Source organism: Oncorhynchus keta, chromosome 2 (genome assembly GCF_023373465.1).
Source record: "Oncorhynchus keta strain PuntledgeMale-10-30-2019 chromosome 2, Oket_V2, whole genome shotgun sequence".
Classification (NCBI taxonomy): Eukaryota; Metazoa; Chordata; class Actinopteri; order Salmoniformes; family Salmonidae; genus Oncorhynchus; species Oncorhynchus keta.
The window spans coordinates 17,581,338-17,601,526 of NC_068422.1; the positions used below are offsets into that span (position 1 = coordinate 17,581,338).

The following is a 20,189-nucleotide window of genomic DNA, read 5'->3' on the forward strand; positions in this document are numbered from 1 at the left end:
ATTGTCACTCAGTTTTCTTCCTAAGTGGACAGTTTGATTTCACAGAAGTGTGATTGACTTGGAGTTACATTGTGTTGTTTAAGTGTTCCCTTTATTTTTTGAGCAGTGTATAATGCAGTTGATTTGCGATGATGACACAGACATTATATTAAACAGGACAGTCATACGAGCCTTAGAATCCAATCGTAATCAAAAAGTAGTGTGAAATGCACTCATAAGTGACATAAATATAGGCTTTTTTTAGCAGGCGTTTTATAAGAACTCCGCCGTGTTCTGCCACCAACTTCCGAGCATCACCCGCCTGCGGCAATGTTTGCAAAACACAGAACTGTGTCTATAATGATCAAAAATAAAAAGCACAACAAATACACTGACCCACCCATACTACTTCCTGAATCTCTCCCCTTCAACGGCCCCGCCGTCAAAACCAAGTAAGACAAGTTATTTTGATTTTATAGGGTTATATTCTTAAATGTTAGCTTTTGTACCGATCCAAGTGAACTCGACTATTTCTGGAAATGTGCTTCTAGAATTGTGGGCAGGTTTAATCTTCTGACTGGCTTTATTTAGCTATTCTGCTAATTTTCTGTCAGAGCAAAGCATTTCCCATGTCAGCATCTCGTTTCAACACCCAGCCCATCATCGCCCTTTGAAAACGCTCTTATTTGTTAACGATCCTGGATTTAGTTATTGCCACTTGTTTAATCGCTACACTTTTTGTCATATTTTTCCTCTCCTATATGAACCTACTTGGCAGATCGACCAGGTTTTCTAAATAGACCTACGCAATAGAGGCTATAGTTTAATCTCAAACTGCCATTTTGCCTCAACTCGGGATGCGTAGGCTACTAGGTAGGCTACAATGTGATATTTATTGGATGGCTACATTGTAATATTATGTAACATTATGTAACAACCTCAGTGTATCATACATATATTTATTATTCAGCGGATAAATGAACACATGAAACATGAGACAACACAGACTAGTCTGATTGGCTGGAAGGTTACATCGTAGCAACCATTCTGGTTTTATGAAATTATTTGCTTTATGGTTTTATTTCGTTATTTTATTGTGTTCAAATCGAAGAATTAACCCTTGACAGACACATTGTCGTGTGTTCGAAGCTAGTTCTCTAGCAATGACTTTCATTCTTAAACTTTGCATTAGGCCTGTACTGGGCCCGCCTCCCGGCCTGTTTTTTTCAGATTAATCCGTGTTCAGGGTAGATACGACTGAGATCCCCAGTGTTGTGCCGAAAATCGCCCCCTGCCAGAATTCTCCCCCTCTTCGCGTGAACGCGCACACCCAATTTTTCATTCTTCATTGAGATTTCTGCTCTTCACTCCGTTGTCTGTGTAGCCTACATTTCACTGATCTTAGCAGAAAGTATTTTTTATTTTTGTCCTTCAGGGCTGCTGTCAGTGATCACGTTAGGTTGCGTTTCATTTCATTTTCTTGCCTGCTGAAATCCCCCCCCCCTTCTAATTCCTTAATTTTGTGTCTAGAGTCAAATACTTTCTGTGGCACACATCAGAGTCACATACTTCTATAGAACCAACTTCACAGGCAACCGACATGAATAATTAATGTCTGTGTGTTATATTAAACATAGAGGAGGGAGTGAAATGTAGGCAAGCAATAAACATTTCAGAACAACTACTCGTCGAATAAGACAGGGGAGAGATGACGCATTTTGGCAGAGATTTATTTAGACTAATACACTTTGAACAAATAGCCAAACTGAAAACTGTAGACATTACTAGTGACTCCCCTGCGATCAAACTGCCATTAAAAAAAAAAAAATGCAGCCTAACTGAGATTTTCGGCACAACACCGGAACGTGTGACGTGTCAGAGGGGAGGGGGTGGGGAACACCCAATCGCCCCTCCATATGTCACTGGTTATGTTGCTCTTTCGGGGTTATCCAGTCCAGGGAGTGTCTCAAATTAGGAGTGCTGATGTAAGTACAGGTCTCCCTTGTATTAATTATGATTTAAAAGACAAAACTGAACCTTGTGCACCACTTTGCGATTACAGGCCCTGAAACCAGAAACCTGCAAGGCAGTTTATGTTTATTGTCTATACCCCGGCTTCACATCAAGTCATGGTAGTGGAATACTGGTAAACTGGTCAAGAGTCTTTAATAGTGTCTACTGTTTGTTCATTTGATTTCGGAGTCATATCATTCATCTCAACTACTCCATGTAGCCTATGTGAGGTACATCGAGTCTCCATTTGCCTGTGAAACTTTTACTTCTCTATTATAATTTGAGTTTATTTAGTGAACTATGTCTTTACAAATCTTTATTATCTGAATAAAATTAGCAGTTTTATTCTTTGAATAGAATATTTGGTCAGCTATTTTCCACAGTAATTATGCTTCCTCTGATCCTTTAGGCAAGGTACGTAATGTCATTGTCCTTACAGTGTGTTTTGGAAAGGAAGGAAGACTCAAACATTTTTATCCCATTTAACCTTTATTTAACTTGGCAATTCTAAGGGGAAGTAGGAGTTGCTCAAAACAATGAGCTTTCTCTTATGTAATAATCCAATGCCTGGAAATCTTGTCACATGGAAATGTCTGTGTATGCTTAACTCATCCTTTAACTTTTCTCTTTTTTTTAACCAAATCTATATTTTGACTTTAAATGGTATTTTGTAGAAGTGTCCAGACACTTCATTTGCGATCTCACTTGGTTTTGAGAAACTTACCCAGGGGTGAAAGTAGATTTAAATGTCTTGCCGGTACCTCCTATGTATGTTCCTGTATGTGTTGACCATAACAAGTGCCCCAGAACCAGTGGAAGCTATAAAATTAACCGTTACATGAAAGATCCACCACCATATTTTACAGTAGGTGAGAGGTACTTTTCTGTATATGCATCCAGGCCAAAGAGCTCTACTTTTTTGTCATCTTACCGTACTACCAGTTCCAATCCAAGTGCCAGGCAATGGCATTGTAAAATATTGTAGTGGACCCATATTATGAGTCTGTTTAGCTTCTACTGGTCCTGGGGTCCTTCTTAAGGTCAACGGCATCATGAACTCTAACAAGTACCAGGACATTTTAGCCAAAAACTTGGTTGCCTCTGCCAGGATGCTGAAACTTGGCCTCAAGTGGATCTTCTAGCAAGACAATAACCCCAAGCACACATCAAAATCCACAAAGAAATGGGTAACTGACCACAAAATCAACCATTTTGCAATGGCCATCTCAGTCTCCAGACTTGAACTCCATTGAAAACCTGTGATTTGAATTGAAGAGGGCAGTCCATAAGCTCAGATGAAGGATATCAAGGATCTGACAAGATTATGTAATGGCCTAAGATCCGACCCAATGGTTCTCCAATCTCTTTAAACATTTTAGAAAAGGCTCAATGTTGTTATCCTCGCAAGGGGAGGGTGCCTTAGAATTGAAAACAGGGGTACCAATAATTTTTACCTCTTTGATTACAGATTAAAATGCATTTCTCTGAGAAATTGTATTAGTATAAAATATAATTTCCCATTTTTTTTTTGCATGCAATATTGCAATTATTTATTTAATTCAGTATTGTTTGGACGTCTGTATCAAAGGTCCCAATAATTTTGGACCTGAATGTATTTTATATTGAGTGAGCTCCAACATTACTGGAACCCCTGACTGGCAATGCACACGCAATACTTTAAATATATACAATATAATTATAGAGACAAACTCAAAATACCAACATTTGAGAAATACTGTATTTGATCATTTTTTTTAATGGAACCCACTTAAAATCATTTATTGATTTTATTAAAAATCATTGTCCTCTAAATTAAGGTTTCACAATTAATGGCACCCTTAAAGATGATTGTAAATAACATTTTCCAAAATTAAACCAGTAATTACATTCCACATATTTAAGTTTATCTAAGTCTTAAGGAACTATATTGAGGCATTACATCACTTTCTGTTTCAGTAGGGTATAAAATGAGGTAACACACATGCAATATCCCTTTGTCATCTGACACCATGAAGAAAACAGAAGAGCTGGCAGTTCAAAAAAAGATAAATGAAATTTTATTAGTCATATGCGCCGAATACAACAGGTGTAGACCTTGCAATGAAATGCTTACTTACGAGCCCCTAACCGACAGTGCAGTTAAAAAAATATATGGATAAGAATAAAAGTAACAAGTAATTAAAGAGGAGAAGTAAAAAATAACAATATGTACAGGGGGGTGCCGGTACAATGTGCGGGGGTACCTGTTAGTTGAGGCAGTATGTACATGTAGGTAGAGTTAATTAAGGTGATTATGCATAGATGACAACAGAGAGTGGTAGTGGTGGGGGCAATGTGAATGGTTTCGGTAGCCATTTGACTAGATGTTCAGGAGCCTTATGGGGGGTAGAAGCTGTTTAGATGCCTCTTGGACCTAGACATGGTGCTCCGGTACCGCTTGCCGTGTGGTAGCAGAGAGAACAGTCTATGACTAGGGTGCCTGGAGTCTTTGACATTTTTCAGAGCCTTCCTCTGACACCGCCTGGTATAGAGGTTCTGGATGGCAGGAAGCTTGGCCTCAGTGATGTACTGGGCCATTCGCACTACCCTCTGTAGTGCCTTGCAGTCGGAGGTTGAGCAGTTGCCATACCAGGCAGTCATGCAACCAGTCAGGAAGCTCTCGATGGGGCAGCTGTAAAACCATTTGAGGATCTGAGGACCCATGCTAAATCTTTTCAGTCTCTTGAGGGGAATAGGTTTTGTCGTGCTTGCTTCACGACTGTCATGATGTGCTTGGACCATGTTAGTATGTTGGTGATGTGGACACCAAGGAACTTGAAGCTCTCAACCTGCTCCACTGCCGCCCCGTCGATGAGAATGGGGCCATGCTCAGTCCTCTTTTTCCTGTAGTCCACAGTCATCTCCTTTATCTTGATGGTGTTGTTGTCCTTGCACCACACGGTCAGGTCTCTGACCTCCCTATAGGCTGTGTCGTTGTTGTCGGTGGTCAGGCCTACCACTGTTGTGTTATCGGCAAATTTAATGATGGTTTGAGGTCGCGCCTGGCCGTGCAGTCATGAGTGAACAGGGAGTAAAGGAGGGGGCTGCGCACACCCCTGAGGGGCCCCTGTGTTGATTATCAGCATGGCGGATGTGTTGTTACCTACCCTTACCACCTGGGGATGGCCCATCAGGAAGTCCAGGAACCAGTTGCAGAGGGAGGTGTTTAGTCCCAGGGTCCTTAACTTATTGATGAGCTTTGAGGGCACTATGGTGTTGAACGCTGAGCTGTAATCAATAAATATCATTCTCACATAGGTGTTCCTTTTGTCCAGGTGGGAAAGGGCAGCGTGGAGTGCAATAGAGACTGCTTCATCTGTAGATCTGTAGGGGTCGTATGCAAATTGGAGTGGGTCTAGGATTTCTGGGATGATGGTGTTGATACATGTTTGTCGCCAAACTCACTGGCTCTAGGTCATCTATACGTTTTTGCTAGGTAAAGCCCCACCTTATCTCAGCTCACTGGTCACCATAGCAACACCCACCCATCTGTAAATAGCCCATCCAACTACCTCATCCCCATATTATTATTTTTTTGATGCTCTTTTGCAACCCAGTATCTACTTGCACACCAACATCTGCACATCTGTCACTCCAGTGTTAATGCTAAATTGTAATTATTTCGCCTCTATGGCCTATTTATTGCCTTACCTCCCTAATCGTACTACATTTGCACACACTGTTCATAGACTTTTCTATTATGTTATTGATTGTACGTTTGTTTATCACATGTAACTCTGTGTTGTTGTTTTTGTCGCACTGCTTTGCTTTATCTTGGCCAGGTCACAGTTGTAAATGATAACTTGTTCTCAACTGGCTTACCTGGTTAAATAATGGTGAAATATAAAATGTGAGCCATAACCAGCCTTTCAAAACACTTCATGGCTACAGATGTGAGTGCTATGGGTCGGTAGTCATTTAGGCAGGTTACCTTCGTGTTCTTGGGCACAGGCACTATGGTGGTCTGCTTAAAACATGTTGGTATTACAGACTCGGACAGGGGGAGGTTGAAAATGTCAGTGAAGACAGTTGCTGGTTGATCAGCGCATGCTTGCATTACATGTCCTGGGAATCCATCTGGCCCTGCGGCCTTGTGAATGTTGACCTGTCTAAAGGTCTTACTCACATCGGCTGCGGAGAGCGTGATCACATCATCTTCCGGTACAGCTGGTGCTCTCATGCATGTTTCAGTGTTATTTTCCTCGAAGTGAGCATAGAAATAGTTTTGCTCGTCCGGTAGGCTTGTGTCACTGGGCAGCTCTCGGCTTTGCTTCCCTTTGTAGTCTGTAATGGTTTGCAGGCCCTGACACATTCGACGAGCATCAGAGCTGGTGTAGTAGGACTCGATCTTAGTCCTGTATTGATGCTTTGCCTGTTTGATGGTTCGTCGGGGGGCATAGCGGGATTTCTCATAAGCTTCCGGGTTAGAGTCCCGCTCCTTGAAAGAGGCAGCTCTAGCCTTTAGCTCAGTGTGGATGCTGCATGTAATCCATGGTTTCTGGTTGGGGTATGGTACGTACAGCCACTGTGGGGAAGACGTCATCGATGCACTTATTGATGAAGCCAATGACTGATGTGGTATACTCCTGAATGCCATTGGAGGAATCAGGGAACATATTCCTGTCTGTGCTAGCAAAACAGTCCTGTAGCTTAGCATCTACGTCATCTGACCACTTTTTTATTGATCTAGTCAGTGATGCTTCCTGGTTTAATTTTAGCTTGTAAGCAGGACTCAGGAGGATAGAATTATGGTATAGGAGTATAGGTGGTCCAGAGTTCAACTGTGTACATATATATATATTTTTATAAATACTTATGCCTCACCTTCTCATGCTTCCTTTCTTTCAGGTCCTAAAGATGAGTTATCCAGGTTACCCTCCCTCCGGTGGCTACCCTCCCCAGGCAGGTGGCTACCCTCCCCAGGCAGGTGGCTACCCTCCCCAGGCAGGTGGTTACCCTCCCCAGGCAGCTGGCTACCCCCCACAACCGGGTGCATATCCCCCCCAAGCAGGAGGCTACCCACCCCAGGCCGGTGGCTACCCACCCCAGGCCGGCGGCTACCCAACCCAAGCCGGCGGCTACCCCCCCCAGGCAGGGGGCTACCCTCCCCAGCAGGCCGGAGGTTATCCTTCCATTCCTCCAGCACAAGGTAAGGCTATTATTTTGGGATTACATTAGTATTTTGTTTTCATGGTAGTGCAAAAGTGTGCTTGCTCTGGTTTGGAGTTATCGTGTTCATTAAAATCATGCTACATCACTCACTTGTTGTCTCTTCATTCTCTAGGTGGTTGGGGTGGAGCCCCTGTTGGTGGAATGGTAAATATGACTTATTACCTTGAATCAAGTAGCTAACTAAGAACCAAGTAACTACCAACATATTGTACGGCTCTAAATCAGCGGGTTCTATTTACGACCTGATCTACACACCCTATAACATGTATGGAGTCTGTTACCATGTCATTATGTCCCAAATGGCTCCCCATTCCTATGGGCCCTGGTCAAAAGTAGTGCACTATTTAGGGAATAGGGTGCCATTTGGGACATATCCAGAGCCAGTAATGTGATACCAGCTAATCACCTCCTTTTCTCCATTCCAGCCAGGCGGAGGTATGCCCCAGGGATACCCAGGCGGTCCTGCTCCATGTCCACCCCAGGGGTACCCAGGAGGCCCTGCCCCAGGACAGCAGCCCATGCCTGGCTACCCTGGAGGAGCCCCGGCACCCAACCCCTCCATGCCAGGATACGGAGGTGGTGCTCCGGCTACTCCCCATTCACCTGCCATCAATGTGAGAATCTCTTGTTTCTTTTTCAGTTTGTGTCATGTGGACTGAAACCATTAACCTGTATTTACATAGCTTTTTCCTAATATACTTTACAAAGTATTTCCTTGTTTCAGTATTTCCTTGTTTCAGTATTTCCTTGTTTCAGTATTTCCTTGTTTCAGTATTTCCTTGCTTCATTTTCAGTACTTGTTTCTATTTGTCATTAGAGAGGCTACAGGGGTGCGATAAAGGACCACCCAGGTGCTGACCCTCTGAGGGATGTGGAAGTCCTCCGCAAGGCCATGAAGGGCTTTGGTCAGTAGTTCATCATTATAGACATTCACTATCATGGATAGATGTATGAAGGATTTGATGAGATTCAGTCAAATTCTAAGAACACTTTATTAAGAGATGCACATTACATAACTGAAGTTCCTTCTGGGGAAAAAAAGTTATTTTATTATATTCTATAAATCTTCAATCGCTAGATGCATATGTAGAATATTATACAATTAAGAGCACACTATTTAGTGATACACATTCCATCTACTACCAGTTAAACTGCTAATAATAGATTATTTTCAACAGGCACGGATGAGTCCGCTATAATTGAGCTTCTTGGAAGCCGCACCAGCAAGCAGAGGGTTCCAATGGTTGCAGCCTACAAAACCACTTATGGGAAGGTGAGGTTTATACTAGAGTAATGACTATGGTTTCTTCTATTGTCTGCTATTGTTGCTGTTAGTTTAACTTCCATGTAGTGTTCATGTATGTCTGCGTCCTGTAGTGGTAATTCTAACCAAAAGGAGAGCAAGACTGTATTCTTCAAAACAACTTTATTATAACATTTGCAAAAATGAAGCAATCAATAACAACCAATCAGTGCATCGTTAGGAAAGTCCAATGAACAGAGTTCTCTCTCTCATAGAAAAACTACCACCTATTTTGTCTATGTGGCAGTTTACCAGATGTAAACAGGGACGGAACATGGTGTGTAAATGCAGATTTAGCTTGTCTGTTCAGATAATGGTGGCAACATCAACTGTCTGTTCCTTCCTGCTTGTTTTCACACATCTAAATTCCTGTAGATTGAGAAAACAGGATTTTACATACTGAGGTCTTACCCGAACGGCTCTTATCTGTATGCCAAGAATTATGACTAAGTCACACAACAAGCCTGTATCAGTAAAAATACTTACATATAACAATAGACACTTATCTTAAGTAAAACAGCATAGTATGTCAATCAAATGTATTTATAAAGCCCTTACATCAGCTGACGTCACCAAGTGCTGTACAGAAACCCAGCTTAAACCCCAAACAGCAAGCAATGCAGGTGTAGAAGCACGGTGGCTAGGAAAAACTCCCTAGAAAGGCCAGATCCTAGAGATGAACCAGGCTATGAGGGGTGGCCAGTCCTCTTCTGGCTGTGCCGGGTGGAGATTATAACAGAACATGGCTAAGATGTTCATAGATGACCAGCAGGGTCAAATAATAATAATCACAGTGGTTGTAGACGGTGCCATGGGTCAGTACCTCAGGAGTAAATGTCAGTTGGCTTTTCATAGCCAATCATTAAGAGTATCTCTACCACTCCTGCTGTCTCTAGAGAGTTGAAAACAGCAGGTCTGGGACAGGTAGCACATCCGGTGAGCAGATCAGGGTTCCATAGCCGCAGGCAGAACAGTTGAAACAGGAGCACCAGCACAACCAGGTGGACTGGGGACAGCAAGGAGTCATCAGGCCAGGTAGTCCTGAGGCATGGTCCTAGGGCACAGGGAGGAAGGGAGAGAGAGGGGGGGGAAGCTAGAGAGAGAGACACGGAAAGAGAGACACGGAAAGAGAGTGTCTAATTAAACAGGATAGTATGTAACTAATATTTAATTTACATCACAGTCTCAAATGACACCCTATTCCCCTATGAGCCCTGGTTGAAAGTAGTGTGCTATATAGGGAATAGGGTGGAGCAGCAGCACATTTGGGGCACAGATTTACTGTATGTTGAGTGACCTCTTACACAATCTTCTATTTCACAGGATTTATTCCACGATCTAAAGTCTGAGCTGACTGGGAGTTTTGAGAAGCTGGCTATTGCCATGTTGCAGACACCAGCCAAGTTCGATGCATCTGAACTCAAAGAAGCCATATCGGTTTGAACGGGTTCTTTTGTTTACTCTTAGACTATACCAGGTTCATTAGAGCAAAACGTAGGATAACATTTTGAAACAAAACAGAAACAAGCTTCTTATTGGACAAGTTCTGATATTACCTCCCTATTTCAGTCCGTTATGGACCGTTTTCTTTTGTTTCGTGCCTATTGAACACCACCCAGGTTATTCCACTCTTTATATTAGGCCTCTTTTGTGAGTCATTTCAGTATGAAACAGAAAGCTCCATTAAAGACAGACAAAATCAGGTATGTTGAGGCCTGAGGAATCACCCATCTTACTATCTGGTGAACAAGATTTAGCTACTTACTGTAGCTTGTAGAGAACAAGTATTACTTGGGCCATGATGTATTCTTGTCTTGAACCACAAACTATATGGTGAACTATATGGTGATTCACTGTAGCTGTAGAGAATAAGTATTACTGTATTGCACCTGGCCAGTAATTATTATTGTCTTCTAGATCATTTCTGGAACTCATACACATAGCATTTATATATTTACTGTATACTTAACCCTGGCTGGTTTGTTCTCAGGGTGCAGGTACTGATGAAGCATGTCTGATTGAGATCCTGTCATCTCGCTCCAATGCAGAAATCGGAGAAATCAATCAAATTTACAAACATGGTAAGAGCTGTGTATTTATTATGAATCCCCATTAGCTGCTGCCAAGGCAACAGTAGCTACTCTTCCTGGGGTCCAGCAGAATTAAGGCAGTTTATACCATTTGAAAAATATTACAATACATTCACAACACACCTACTCCACCACTACCACATATCTTCAGTACAAAATCCATGTGTACGCGTGTGTATAGTGCGTATGTTATCATGTGTGTGTGTGTGTATGTGGCAACTGACCACATGACTGAACAGTAATCCAGGTGCAACAAAACTAGGACCTGTAGGACCTGCCTTGTTGATAGTGTTGTTAAAAAGGCAGAGCAGCTCTTTATTATGGATAGACTTCTCCAAATCTTATGTATCAATATGTTTTGATGACAGTTTACAATCCAGGGTTACTCCAAGCAGTTTAGTCACCTCAACTTGCTCAATTTCAACATGATGTAGTTGAGGTTTAGTGAATAATTTGTCCCAAATACAATGCTTTTAGTTTTCTAAAAATAATTAGGACTAACTTATTCTTTGCCACCCACTCTGAAACTAACTGCAGCTCTTTGTTAAGTGTTGCAGTCATTTCAGACACTGTAGTAGCTGACATGTATAGTGTTGAGTCATCTGTATGCCAGTGGCATGGCATTAGTAAAGATTGGAAAAAGTAAGGAGCCTAGACACCTACCCTGTGTGTTTCAGAGTAACTGACTGAAATGGAGTTTGTTTAAGACAATGTATTGAAATGCTGTGTGTTTCAGAGTAACTGACTGAAATGGCGTTAGTTTAAGACTGTGTTGAAATGCTGTTTGTTTCAGAGTAACTGACTGAAATGGCGTTAGTTTAAGACTGTGTTGAAATGCTGTTTGTTTCAGAGTAACTGACTGAAATGGCGTTAGTTTAAGACTGTGTTGAAATGCTGTTTGTTTCAGAGTAACTGACTGAAATGGCGTTAGTTTAAGACTGTGTTGAAATGCTGTTTGTTTCAGAGTAACTGACTGAAATGGCGTTAGTTTAAGACTGTATTGAAATGCTGTGTGTTTCAGAGTAACTGACTGAAATGGCGTTAGTTTAAGACTGTGTTGAAATGCTGTTTGTTTCAGAGTATGGTAAGACCCTGGAGGATTCCATCAGTAACGACACCTCAGGACACTTCCGTAGGCTCCTCGTCTCACTCTGTCAGGTAACTTTTTATTGATATGTTATCGATGGGTTTTTGTTATGTTATTGATGTGTTGTTAATCGTTATCATTGCGTAACATCTTTGACAGTGAAGGCTAAAGCTGATTCATGATGACAACCTAATACTCAACAAAGTCGGTGCTCTTGCACTTAAATCTAGCTATCTAATGGCTACAAATTAGACATCTTTAATTTGTGTTAGCAATTTCTGAAATGTTATATTATTTTAATGAAGTGAACAAGTGAAAAAGACTCGGGGGAACCAAATTTGTATGAAACTGCTATTTCCCTCTCAAGATAAACATCTACTATAGCCTCTTCCTGAGTCAGGAAGTAGAGCCATTACAAGCAAACGTCATATTGGAGTGGTGCACACATATGCTCACAGCAAAAAGTCCTGTAGCAGATACATGATGTTGGGACATTGACAAACTTAGTAGTGTGTGAGTGATGACCATGACAAGACTGATGGCTATAGCTATGTTCAACAAGTTATTATTCTTCTGGCTTTACCTAGCTCTATTTGGGATATTTTACCTTGCCTCGCTGGCTTGCTACATATTCAGTCCTCCAATGACATCTGCAATGTTGTAGACGATGACCATCTGATTACTTGTTTGTAACTTGCAGGAGCTGTATTTGAAGTTGAATGATCGTATCCATTTCAATGTAAACAAACCCCTTTCTACTGCGAATATGTGCCCAAAACTTTTGATGCGGCTGGGTCTGGATTTTTCAAGAAGCAATGGATGCATCCCAAAACTGTAACCTATTCCCTATATAGTGCACTACTTTTGAAAAGAACCGTATGTAGTGCACTATAAATGGAATAGGGTGTAATTTAGGACGCTGACCATAAAGATACCATGAAAGATTTATGGAAGCAATTACTGAAATTGGTAGAGGAGAAGTTGAGTTTCCATGCCTCAAATTCCTTCCAGGCTACGAGTATTCCACTGTTCATAGTTTGTAAGGGTTTCCAGATTTTCTTTTTCTTCCCGTGGAATAATATCGTCAAAAGCAGTGCACTATATAGGGAATAAGATGCCATTTGGGATGCATCCATTTCTTTTGTAGTAAAACCATTTTTTTGCTTTCTGTTTGAAGGGAAATCGAGACGAGAGGGAACAAGTGGACATCAACATGGCCAAACAGGATGCTCAGGTGATCACTGTTTCTTGTTCTGTTAATATAATAGCATTTAAATAGTTTTAAAGATCTTTGTGATGTCACAATAGTGCTTATATACCCAGTAGGCTTATAAGAAATTGGACATTATTTGTTTAATTTCTGATCTGAAACTTTACTTAAGGAAGCATGTATCTGCCAATATTCATCTTTAAAAAATATTGGCAGCCGATATGATTCCAAAGATATGATATATGATTCCAAAGAGTTAGACAAGCATTTCATGCTTCTACTGATAGTTATTTTGTGTTAGATACTGAAGTTGAATGATCGTATCCATTTCAATGTAAACAAACCCCTTTCTACTGCGAATATGTGCCCAAAACTTTTGATGCGGCTGGGTCTGGATTTTTCAAGAAGCAATGGATAAACAACTGATCATGTTGTTTATTGTTCATTTAAAAAAAAAAAATATTTCACCATTATTTAACCGGGTAGGCCAGTTGAGAACAAGTTCTCATTTACAACTGCGACCTGGCCAAGATAAAGCAAAGCAGTGCGACACAAACAACAGAGTTACACATGGAATAAACAAACATACAGTCAATAACACAACATAAAAAATAAAGTCTTTACACAGTGTGTGCAAATGGCGTGAGGAGGTAAGGCAATAAATAGGCCATAGTAGCGAAGTAATTACAATTTAGCAAATTAACACTGGAGTGAAAGATGTGCAGATGATGATGTGCAAGTAGAAATACTGTTGTGCAAAAAAGTAAATAATAACAATATGGGATGAGGTAGGTAGATTGGATGGGCTATTTACATATGGGCTATGTACAGCTGCAGCGATTGGTCAGCTGCTCAGATAGCTGATGTTTAAAGTTAGTGAGGGAAATATAAGTCTCCAGCTTCAGCAATTTTTTTGTCGTTGTTTTTTTTGTTATTTATTTATTTATTTTTTGCAATTCGTTCGTCATTGGCAGCAGAGAATTGGAAGGAAAGACGGCCAAAGAGGTGTTGGCTTTGGGGATGACCAGTGAGATATACCTGCTGGAGCGCGTGCCACGGGTGGGTGTTGTTATCGTGACCAGTGAGCCAGGATAAGGCAGGGCTTTACCTAACAACAACTTATAGATGACCTGGAGCCAGTGGGTCTGGCGACGAATATGCAGCGAGGGCCAGCTGACAAGAGCATGCAGGTCGTAATGGTGGGTGGTATATGGGGCTTTGGTGACAAAACGGATGGCACTGTGATAGACTGCATCCAGTTTGCTGAGTAGAGTGTTGGAGGCTATTTTGTAAATGACATCGCCGAAGTCGAGGATCGGTAGGATAGTCAGTTTTACAAGGGTAAGTTTGGCAGCGTGAGTGAAAGATGCTTTGTTGCGAAATAGGAAGCCGATTCTAGATTTAATTTTGTATTGGAGATGTTTAATGTGACCCTGGAATGAGAGTTTACAGTCTATCCAGACACCTAGGTATTTGTAGTTGTCCACATATTCTAAATCAGAACCGTCCAGAGTAGTGATGCTGGTCCGGCGGGCGGGTGCGGGCAGCGATGGGTTGAAAAGCATGCATTTAGTTTTACTAGCGTTTAAAAGCAGTTGTGTGCTAGAAACTGAACATGTTATGTTGTGTGCTAGAAACTGAACATGTTATGTTGTGTGTTAGAAACTGGTTATGTTGTGTGTTAGAAACTGGTTATGTTGTGTGTTAGAAACTAATCCTGTTATGTTGTGTGTTAGAAACTGATCCTGTTATGTTGTGTGTAGAAACTGAACATGTTATGTTGTGTGTTAGAAACTGGTTATGTTGTGTGTTAGAAACTGATCATGTTGTGTGTTAGAAACTGATCCTGTTATGTTGTGTGTAGAAGCTGATCATGTTATGTTGTGCGTTAGAAACGGATCTTGTTATGTTGTGTGTTAGAAACTGGTTATGTTGTGTGTTAGAAACTGATCATGTTGTGTGTTAGAAACTGATCCTGTTATGTTGTGTGTTAGAAACTGATCCTGTTATGTTGTGTGTTAGAAACTGATCCTGTTATGTTGTGTGTAGAAACTGAACATGTTATGTTGTGTGTTAGAAACTGATCATGTTGTGTGTTAGAAACTGATCCTGTTATGTTGTGTGTAGAAGCTGATCATGTTATGTTGTGCGTTAGAAACGGATCTTGTTATGTTGTGTGTGTAGAAACTGATCCTGTTATGTTGTGTGTAGAAACTGAACCTGTTATGTTGTGTGTAGAAACTGATCCTGTTATGTTGTGTGTTAGAAACTGGTCCTGTTATGTTGTGTGTTAGAAACTGAACCTGTTATGTTGTGTGGTAGAAACTGAACCATGTTATGTTGTTGTTAGAAACTGATCATGTTGTGTGTTAGAAACTGATCCTGTTATGTTGTGTGTTAGAAAGCTGAAACTGAAACCTGTTATGTTGTGTGTAGAAACTGAACCTGTTATGTTGTGTGTAGAAACTGAACCTGTTATGTTGTGTGTAGAAACTGATCCTGTTATGTTGTGTGTTAGAAACTGGTCCTGTTATGTTGTGTGTTAGAAACTGAACCTGTTATGTTGTGTGTAGAAACTGAACCTGTTATGTTGTGTGGTAGAAACTGAACCTGTTATGTTGTGTGGTAGAAACTGAACCTGTTGTGTTGTGTGTTAGAAACTGATTATGTTGTGTGTTAGAAACTGAACCTGTTATGTTGTGTAGAAACTGAACCTGTTATGTTGTGTGTAGAAACTGAACCTGTTATGTTGTGTGGTAGAAACTGAACCTGTTGTGTTGTGTGTTAGAAACTGATCATGTTGTGTGTTAGAAACTGATCATGTTGTGTGTTAGAAACTGATCATGTTATGTTGTGTGTTAGAAACTGAACATGTTATGTTGTGTGTTAGAAACTGAACATGTTATGTTGTGTGTTAGAAACTGAACATGTTATGTTGTGTGTTAGAAACTGAACATGTTATGTTGTGTGTTAGAAACTGAACATGTTATGTTGTGTGTTAGAAACTGAACATGTTATGTTGTGTGTTAGAAACTGAACATGTTATGTTGTGTGTTAGAAACTGAACATGTTATGTTGTGTGTTAGAAACTGGACATGTTATGTTGTGTGTTAGAAACTGAACATGTTGTGTGTTAGAAACTGATCCTGTTATGTTGTGTTAGAAACTGATCCTGTTATGTTGTGTGTAGAAACTGAACATGTTGTGTGTTAGAAACTGATCATGTTGTGTTGTGTGCTCAACTGATACTGTTATGTTGTGTGTTAGAAACTGAACATGTTGTGTTGTGTGTTAGAAACTGAACATGTTGTGTGTTAGAAACTGATCCTGTTATGTTGTGTTAGAAACTGATCCTGTTATGTTGTGTTAGAAACTGATCCTGTTATGTTGTGTGTAGAAACTGAACATGTTGTGTGTTAGAAACTGATCATGTTGTGTTGTGTGCTCAACTGATACTGTTATGTTGTGTGTTAGAAACTGAACATGTTGTGTTGTGTGTTAGAAACTGAACATGTTGTGTGTTAGAAACTGATCCTGTTATGTTGTGTTAGAAACTGATCCTGTTATGTTGTGTTAGAAACTGATCCTGTTATGTTGTGTGTTAGAAACTGGTTATGTTGTGTGTTAGAAACTGATCCTGTTATGTTGTGTGTTAGAAACTGGTCCTGTTATGTTGTGTGTAGAAACTGAACATGTTGTGTGTTAGAAACTGAACATGTTGTGTGTTAGAAACTGATCATGTTGTGTGTTAGAAACTGATCATGTTGTGTTGTGTGCTCAACTGATACTGTTATGTTGTGTGTTAGAAACTGATCATGTTGTGTGTTAGAAACTGATCATGTTGTGTTGTGTGCTCAACTGATACTGTTATGTTGTGTGTGTAGAAACTGAACATGTTATGTTGTGTGTTAGAAACTGAACATGTTGTGTGTTAGAAACTGAACATGTTGTGTGTTAGAAACTGGTTATGTTGTGTGTTAGAAACTGGTTATGTTGTGTGTTAGAAACTGGTTATGTTGTGTGTTAGAAACTGATCCTGTTATGTTGTGTGTTAGAAACTGGTCCTGTTATGTTGTGTGTAGAAACTGAACATGTTGTGTGTTAGAAACTGAACATGTTATGTTGTGTGTTAGAAACTGATCATGTTATGTTGTGTGTAGAAACTGGTCCTGTTATGTTGTGTGTTAGAAACTGGCCCTGTTATGTTGTGTGTAGAAACTGAACCTGTTATGTTGTGTGTAGAAACTGAACATGTTGTGTGTTAGAAATTGAACATGTTATGTTGTGTGTTAGAAACTGAACATGTTGTGTGTAGAAACTGGTCCTGTTATGTTGTGTGTAGAAACTGAACATGTTATGTTGTGTGTTAGAAACTGAACATGTTATGTTGTGTGTTAGAAACTGATCATGTTATGTTGTGTGTTAGAAACTGAACATGTTGTGTGTAGAAACTGATCATGTTATGTTGTGTGTAGAAACTGAACATGTTATGTTGTGTGTTAGAAACTGAACATGTTATGTTGTGTGTTAGAAACTGATCATGTTATGTTGTGTGTTAGAAACTGATCATGTTATGTTGTGGGTAGAAACTGAACATGTTGTGTGTTAGAAATTGAATATGTTGTGTGTAGAAACTGAACATGTTGTGTGTAGAAACTGAACATGTTATGTTGTGTGTTAGAAACTGAACATGTTGTGTGTTAGAAACTGAACATGTTGTGTGTTAGAAACTGAACATGTTGTGTTGTGTGTTAGAAACTGAACATGTTGTGTGTTAGAAACTGAACATGTTGTGTGTTAGAAACTGAACATGTTGTGTGTTAGAAACTGAACATGTTGTGTGTAGAAACTGAACATGTTGTGTGTAGAAACTGAACATGTTGTGTGTTAGAAATTGAATATGTTGTGTGTAGAAACTGAACATGTTGTGTGTTAGAAACTGAACATGTTATGTTGTGTGTTAGAAACTGAACATGTTGTGTGTTAGAAACTGATCATGTTATGTTGTGTGTTAGAAACTGATCATGTTATGTTGTGTGTTAGAAACTGAACATGTTGTGTGTTAGAAACTGATCCTGTTATGTTGTGTGTTAGAAACTGAACATGTTATGTTGTGTGTTAGAAACTGAACATGTTGTGTGTTAGAAACTGATCCTGTTATGTTGTGTGTTAGAAACTGATCATGTTATGTTGTGTGTTAGAAACTGAACATGTTGTGTGTTAGAAACTGAACATGTTGTGTGTAGAAACTGGTCCTGTTATGTTGTGTGTTAGAAACTGAACATGTTGTGTGTTAGAAACTGATCATGTTATGTTGTGTGTTAGAAACTGATCATGTTATGTTGTGTGTTAGAAACTGAATATGTTGTGTGTTAGAAACTGATCATGTTATGTTGTGTGTTAGAAACTGGTCCTGTTATGTTGTGTGTTAGAAACTGAATATGTTGTGTGTTAGAAACTGATCATGTTATGTTGTGTGTTAGAAACTGATCATGTTATGTTGTGTGTTAGAAAACTGAACATGTTGTGTGTAGAAACTGGTCCTGTTATGTTGTGTGTTAGAAACTGAATATGTTGTGTGTTAGAAACTGATCATGTTATGTTGTGTGTTAGAAACTGATCATGTTATGTTGTGTGTTAGAAACTGATCATGTTATGTTGTGTGTTAGAAACTGAACATGTTGTGTGTAGAAACTGAACATGTTTTGTGTTAGAAATTGAATATGTTATGTGTTAGAAACTGAACATGTTATGTTGTGTGTTAGAAACTGAACATGTTATGTTGTGTGTTAGAAACTGATCATGTTATGTTGTGTGTTAGAAACTGAACATGTTGTGTGTAGAAACTGGTCCTGTTATGTTGTGTGTAGAAACTGAACATGTTTTGTGTTAGAAATTGAACATGTTGTGTGTTAGAAACTGATCATGTTATGTTGTGTGTTAGAAACTGAACATGTTGTGTGTAGAAACTGGTCCTGTTATGTTGTGTGTAGAAACTGAACATGTTTTGTGTTAGAAATTGAATATGTTGTGTGTTAGAAATTGAACATGTTGTGTGTAGAAACTGAACATGTTATGTTGTGTGTTAGAAACTGAACATGTTGTGTGTTAGAAATTGAACATGTTGTGTGTTAGAAACTGAACATGTTGTGTGTTAGAAACTGAACATGTTGTGTGTAGAAACTGAACATGTTGTGTGTAGAAACTGAACATGTTGTGTGTAGAAACTAGAAACATGTTGTGTGTTAGAAACTGAATATGTTTTGTTAGAAACTGATCCTGTTATGAACATGTTGTGTGTTAGAAACTGAACATGTTATGTTGTGTGTTAGAAACTGAACATGTTGTGTGTTAGAAACTGAACATGTTGTGTGTTAGAAACTGAACATGTTGTGTTGTGTGTTAGAAACTGAACATGTTGTGTGTTAGAAACTGAACATGTTGTGTGTAGAAACTGAACATGTTGTGTGTTAGAAACTGAACATGTTGTGTGTTAGAAATTGAATATGTTGTGTGTAGAAACTGAACATGTTGTGTGTTAGAAACTGAACATGTTATGTTGTGTGTTAGAAACTGAATATGTTGTGTGTTAGAAACTGATCATGTTATGTTGTGTGTTAGAAACTGATCATGTTATGTTGTGTGTTAGAAACTGAACATGTTGTGTGTTAGAAACTGATCCTGTTATGTTGTGTGTTAGAAACTGAACATGTTATGTTGTGTGTTAGAAACTGAACATGTTGTGTGTTAGAAACTGATCCTGTTATGTTGTGTGTTAGAAACTGATCATGTTATGTTGTGTGTTAGAAACTGAACATGTTGTGTGTTAGAAACTGAACATGTTGTGTGTAGAAACTGGTCCTGTTATGTTGTGTGTTAGAAACTGAACATGTTGTGTGTTAGAAACTGATCATGTTATGTTGTGTGTTAGAAACTGATCATGTTATGTTGTGTGTTAGAAACTGAATATGTTGTGTGTTAGAAACTGATCATGTTATGTTGTGTGTTAGAAACTGGTCCTGTTATGTTGTGTGTTAGAAACTGAATATGTTGTGTGTTAGAAACTGATCATGTTATGTTGTGTGTTAGAAACTGATCATGTTATGTTGTGTGTTAGAAACTGAACATGTTGTGTGTAGAAACTGGTCCTGTTATGTTGTGTGTAGAAACTGAACATGTTTTGTGTTAGAAATTGAATATGTTGTGTGTTAGAAACTGATCATGTTATGTTGTGTGTTAGAAACTGATCATGTTATGTTGTGTGTTAGAAACTGAACATGTTGTGTGTTAGAAACT

The 20,189-nt window shown here is 39.5% G+C and overlaps 1 protein-coding gene and 1 long non-coding RNA gene across 4 annotated transcripts in view; one reads left to right on the forward strand and one right to left on the reverse strand.

The window, feature by feature from the left end:
• The first annotated feature begins 274 nt into the window (after positions 1-274).
• Positions 275-20,189, forward strand: part of LOC118374071 (annexin A4-like) — a 51,686-nt gene continuing 31,771 nt past the window's right edge. Inside the window, exons 1-10 of one of the 2 annotated variants that reach the window (XM_052473212.1) lie at positions 275-431; positions 6,880-7,180; positions 7,316-7,347; positions 7,629-7,817; positions 8,021-8,108; positions 8,382-8,476; positions 9,830-9,943; positions 10,497-10,587; positions 11,675-11,754; positions 12,861-12,917. In XM_052473212.1, the coding sequence (XP_052329172.1) occupies positions 6,889-7,180; positions 7,316-7,347; positions 7,629-7,817; positions 8,021-8,108; positions 8,382-8,476; positions 9,830-9,943; positions 10,497-10,587; positions 11,675-11,754; positions 12,861-12,917 (1,038 nt within the window). In that variant the 5' untranslated portion in view covers positions 275-431; positions 6,880-6,888. Of the gene's footprint in view, positions 432-1,942; positions 1,965-6,879; positions 7,181-7,315; positions 7,348-7,628; positions 7,818-8,020; positions 8,109-8,381; positions 8,477-9,829; positions 9,944-10,496; positions 10,588-11,674; positions 11,755-12,860; positions 12,918-20,189 lie in introns of those variants that run through there. The other variant, XM_052473207.1, reaches the window with a different exon arrangement.
• The window catches only part of LOC127910268 (uncharacterized), a 32,013-nt gene continuing 26,118 nt past the window's right edge, over positions 14,295-20,189 (reverse strand). The window contains exons 2-3 of one of the 2 annotated variants that reach the window (XR_008074049.1): positions 15,339-15,582; positions 14,295-15,196 (exon numbers count right to left, since the gene is read on the reverse strand). This is a non-coding gene — a long non-coding RNA (uncharacterized LOC127910268). Of the gene's footprint in view, positions 15,197-15,311; positions 15,583-20,189 lie in introns of both variants that reach the window. The other variant, XR_008074048.1, reaches the window with a different exon arrangement.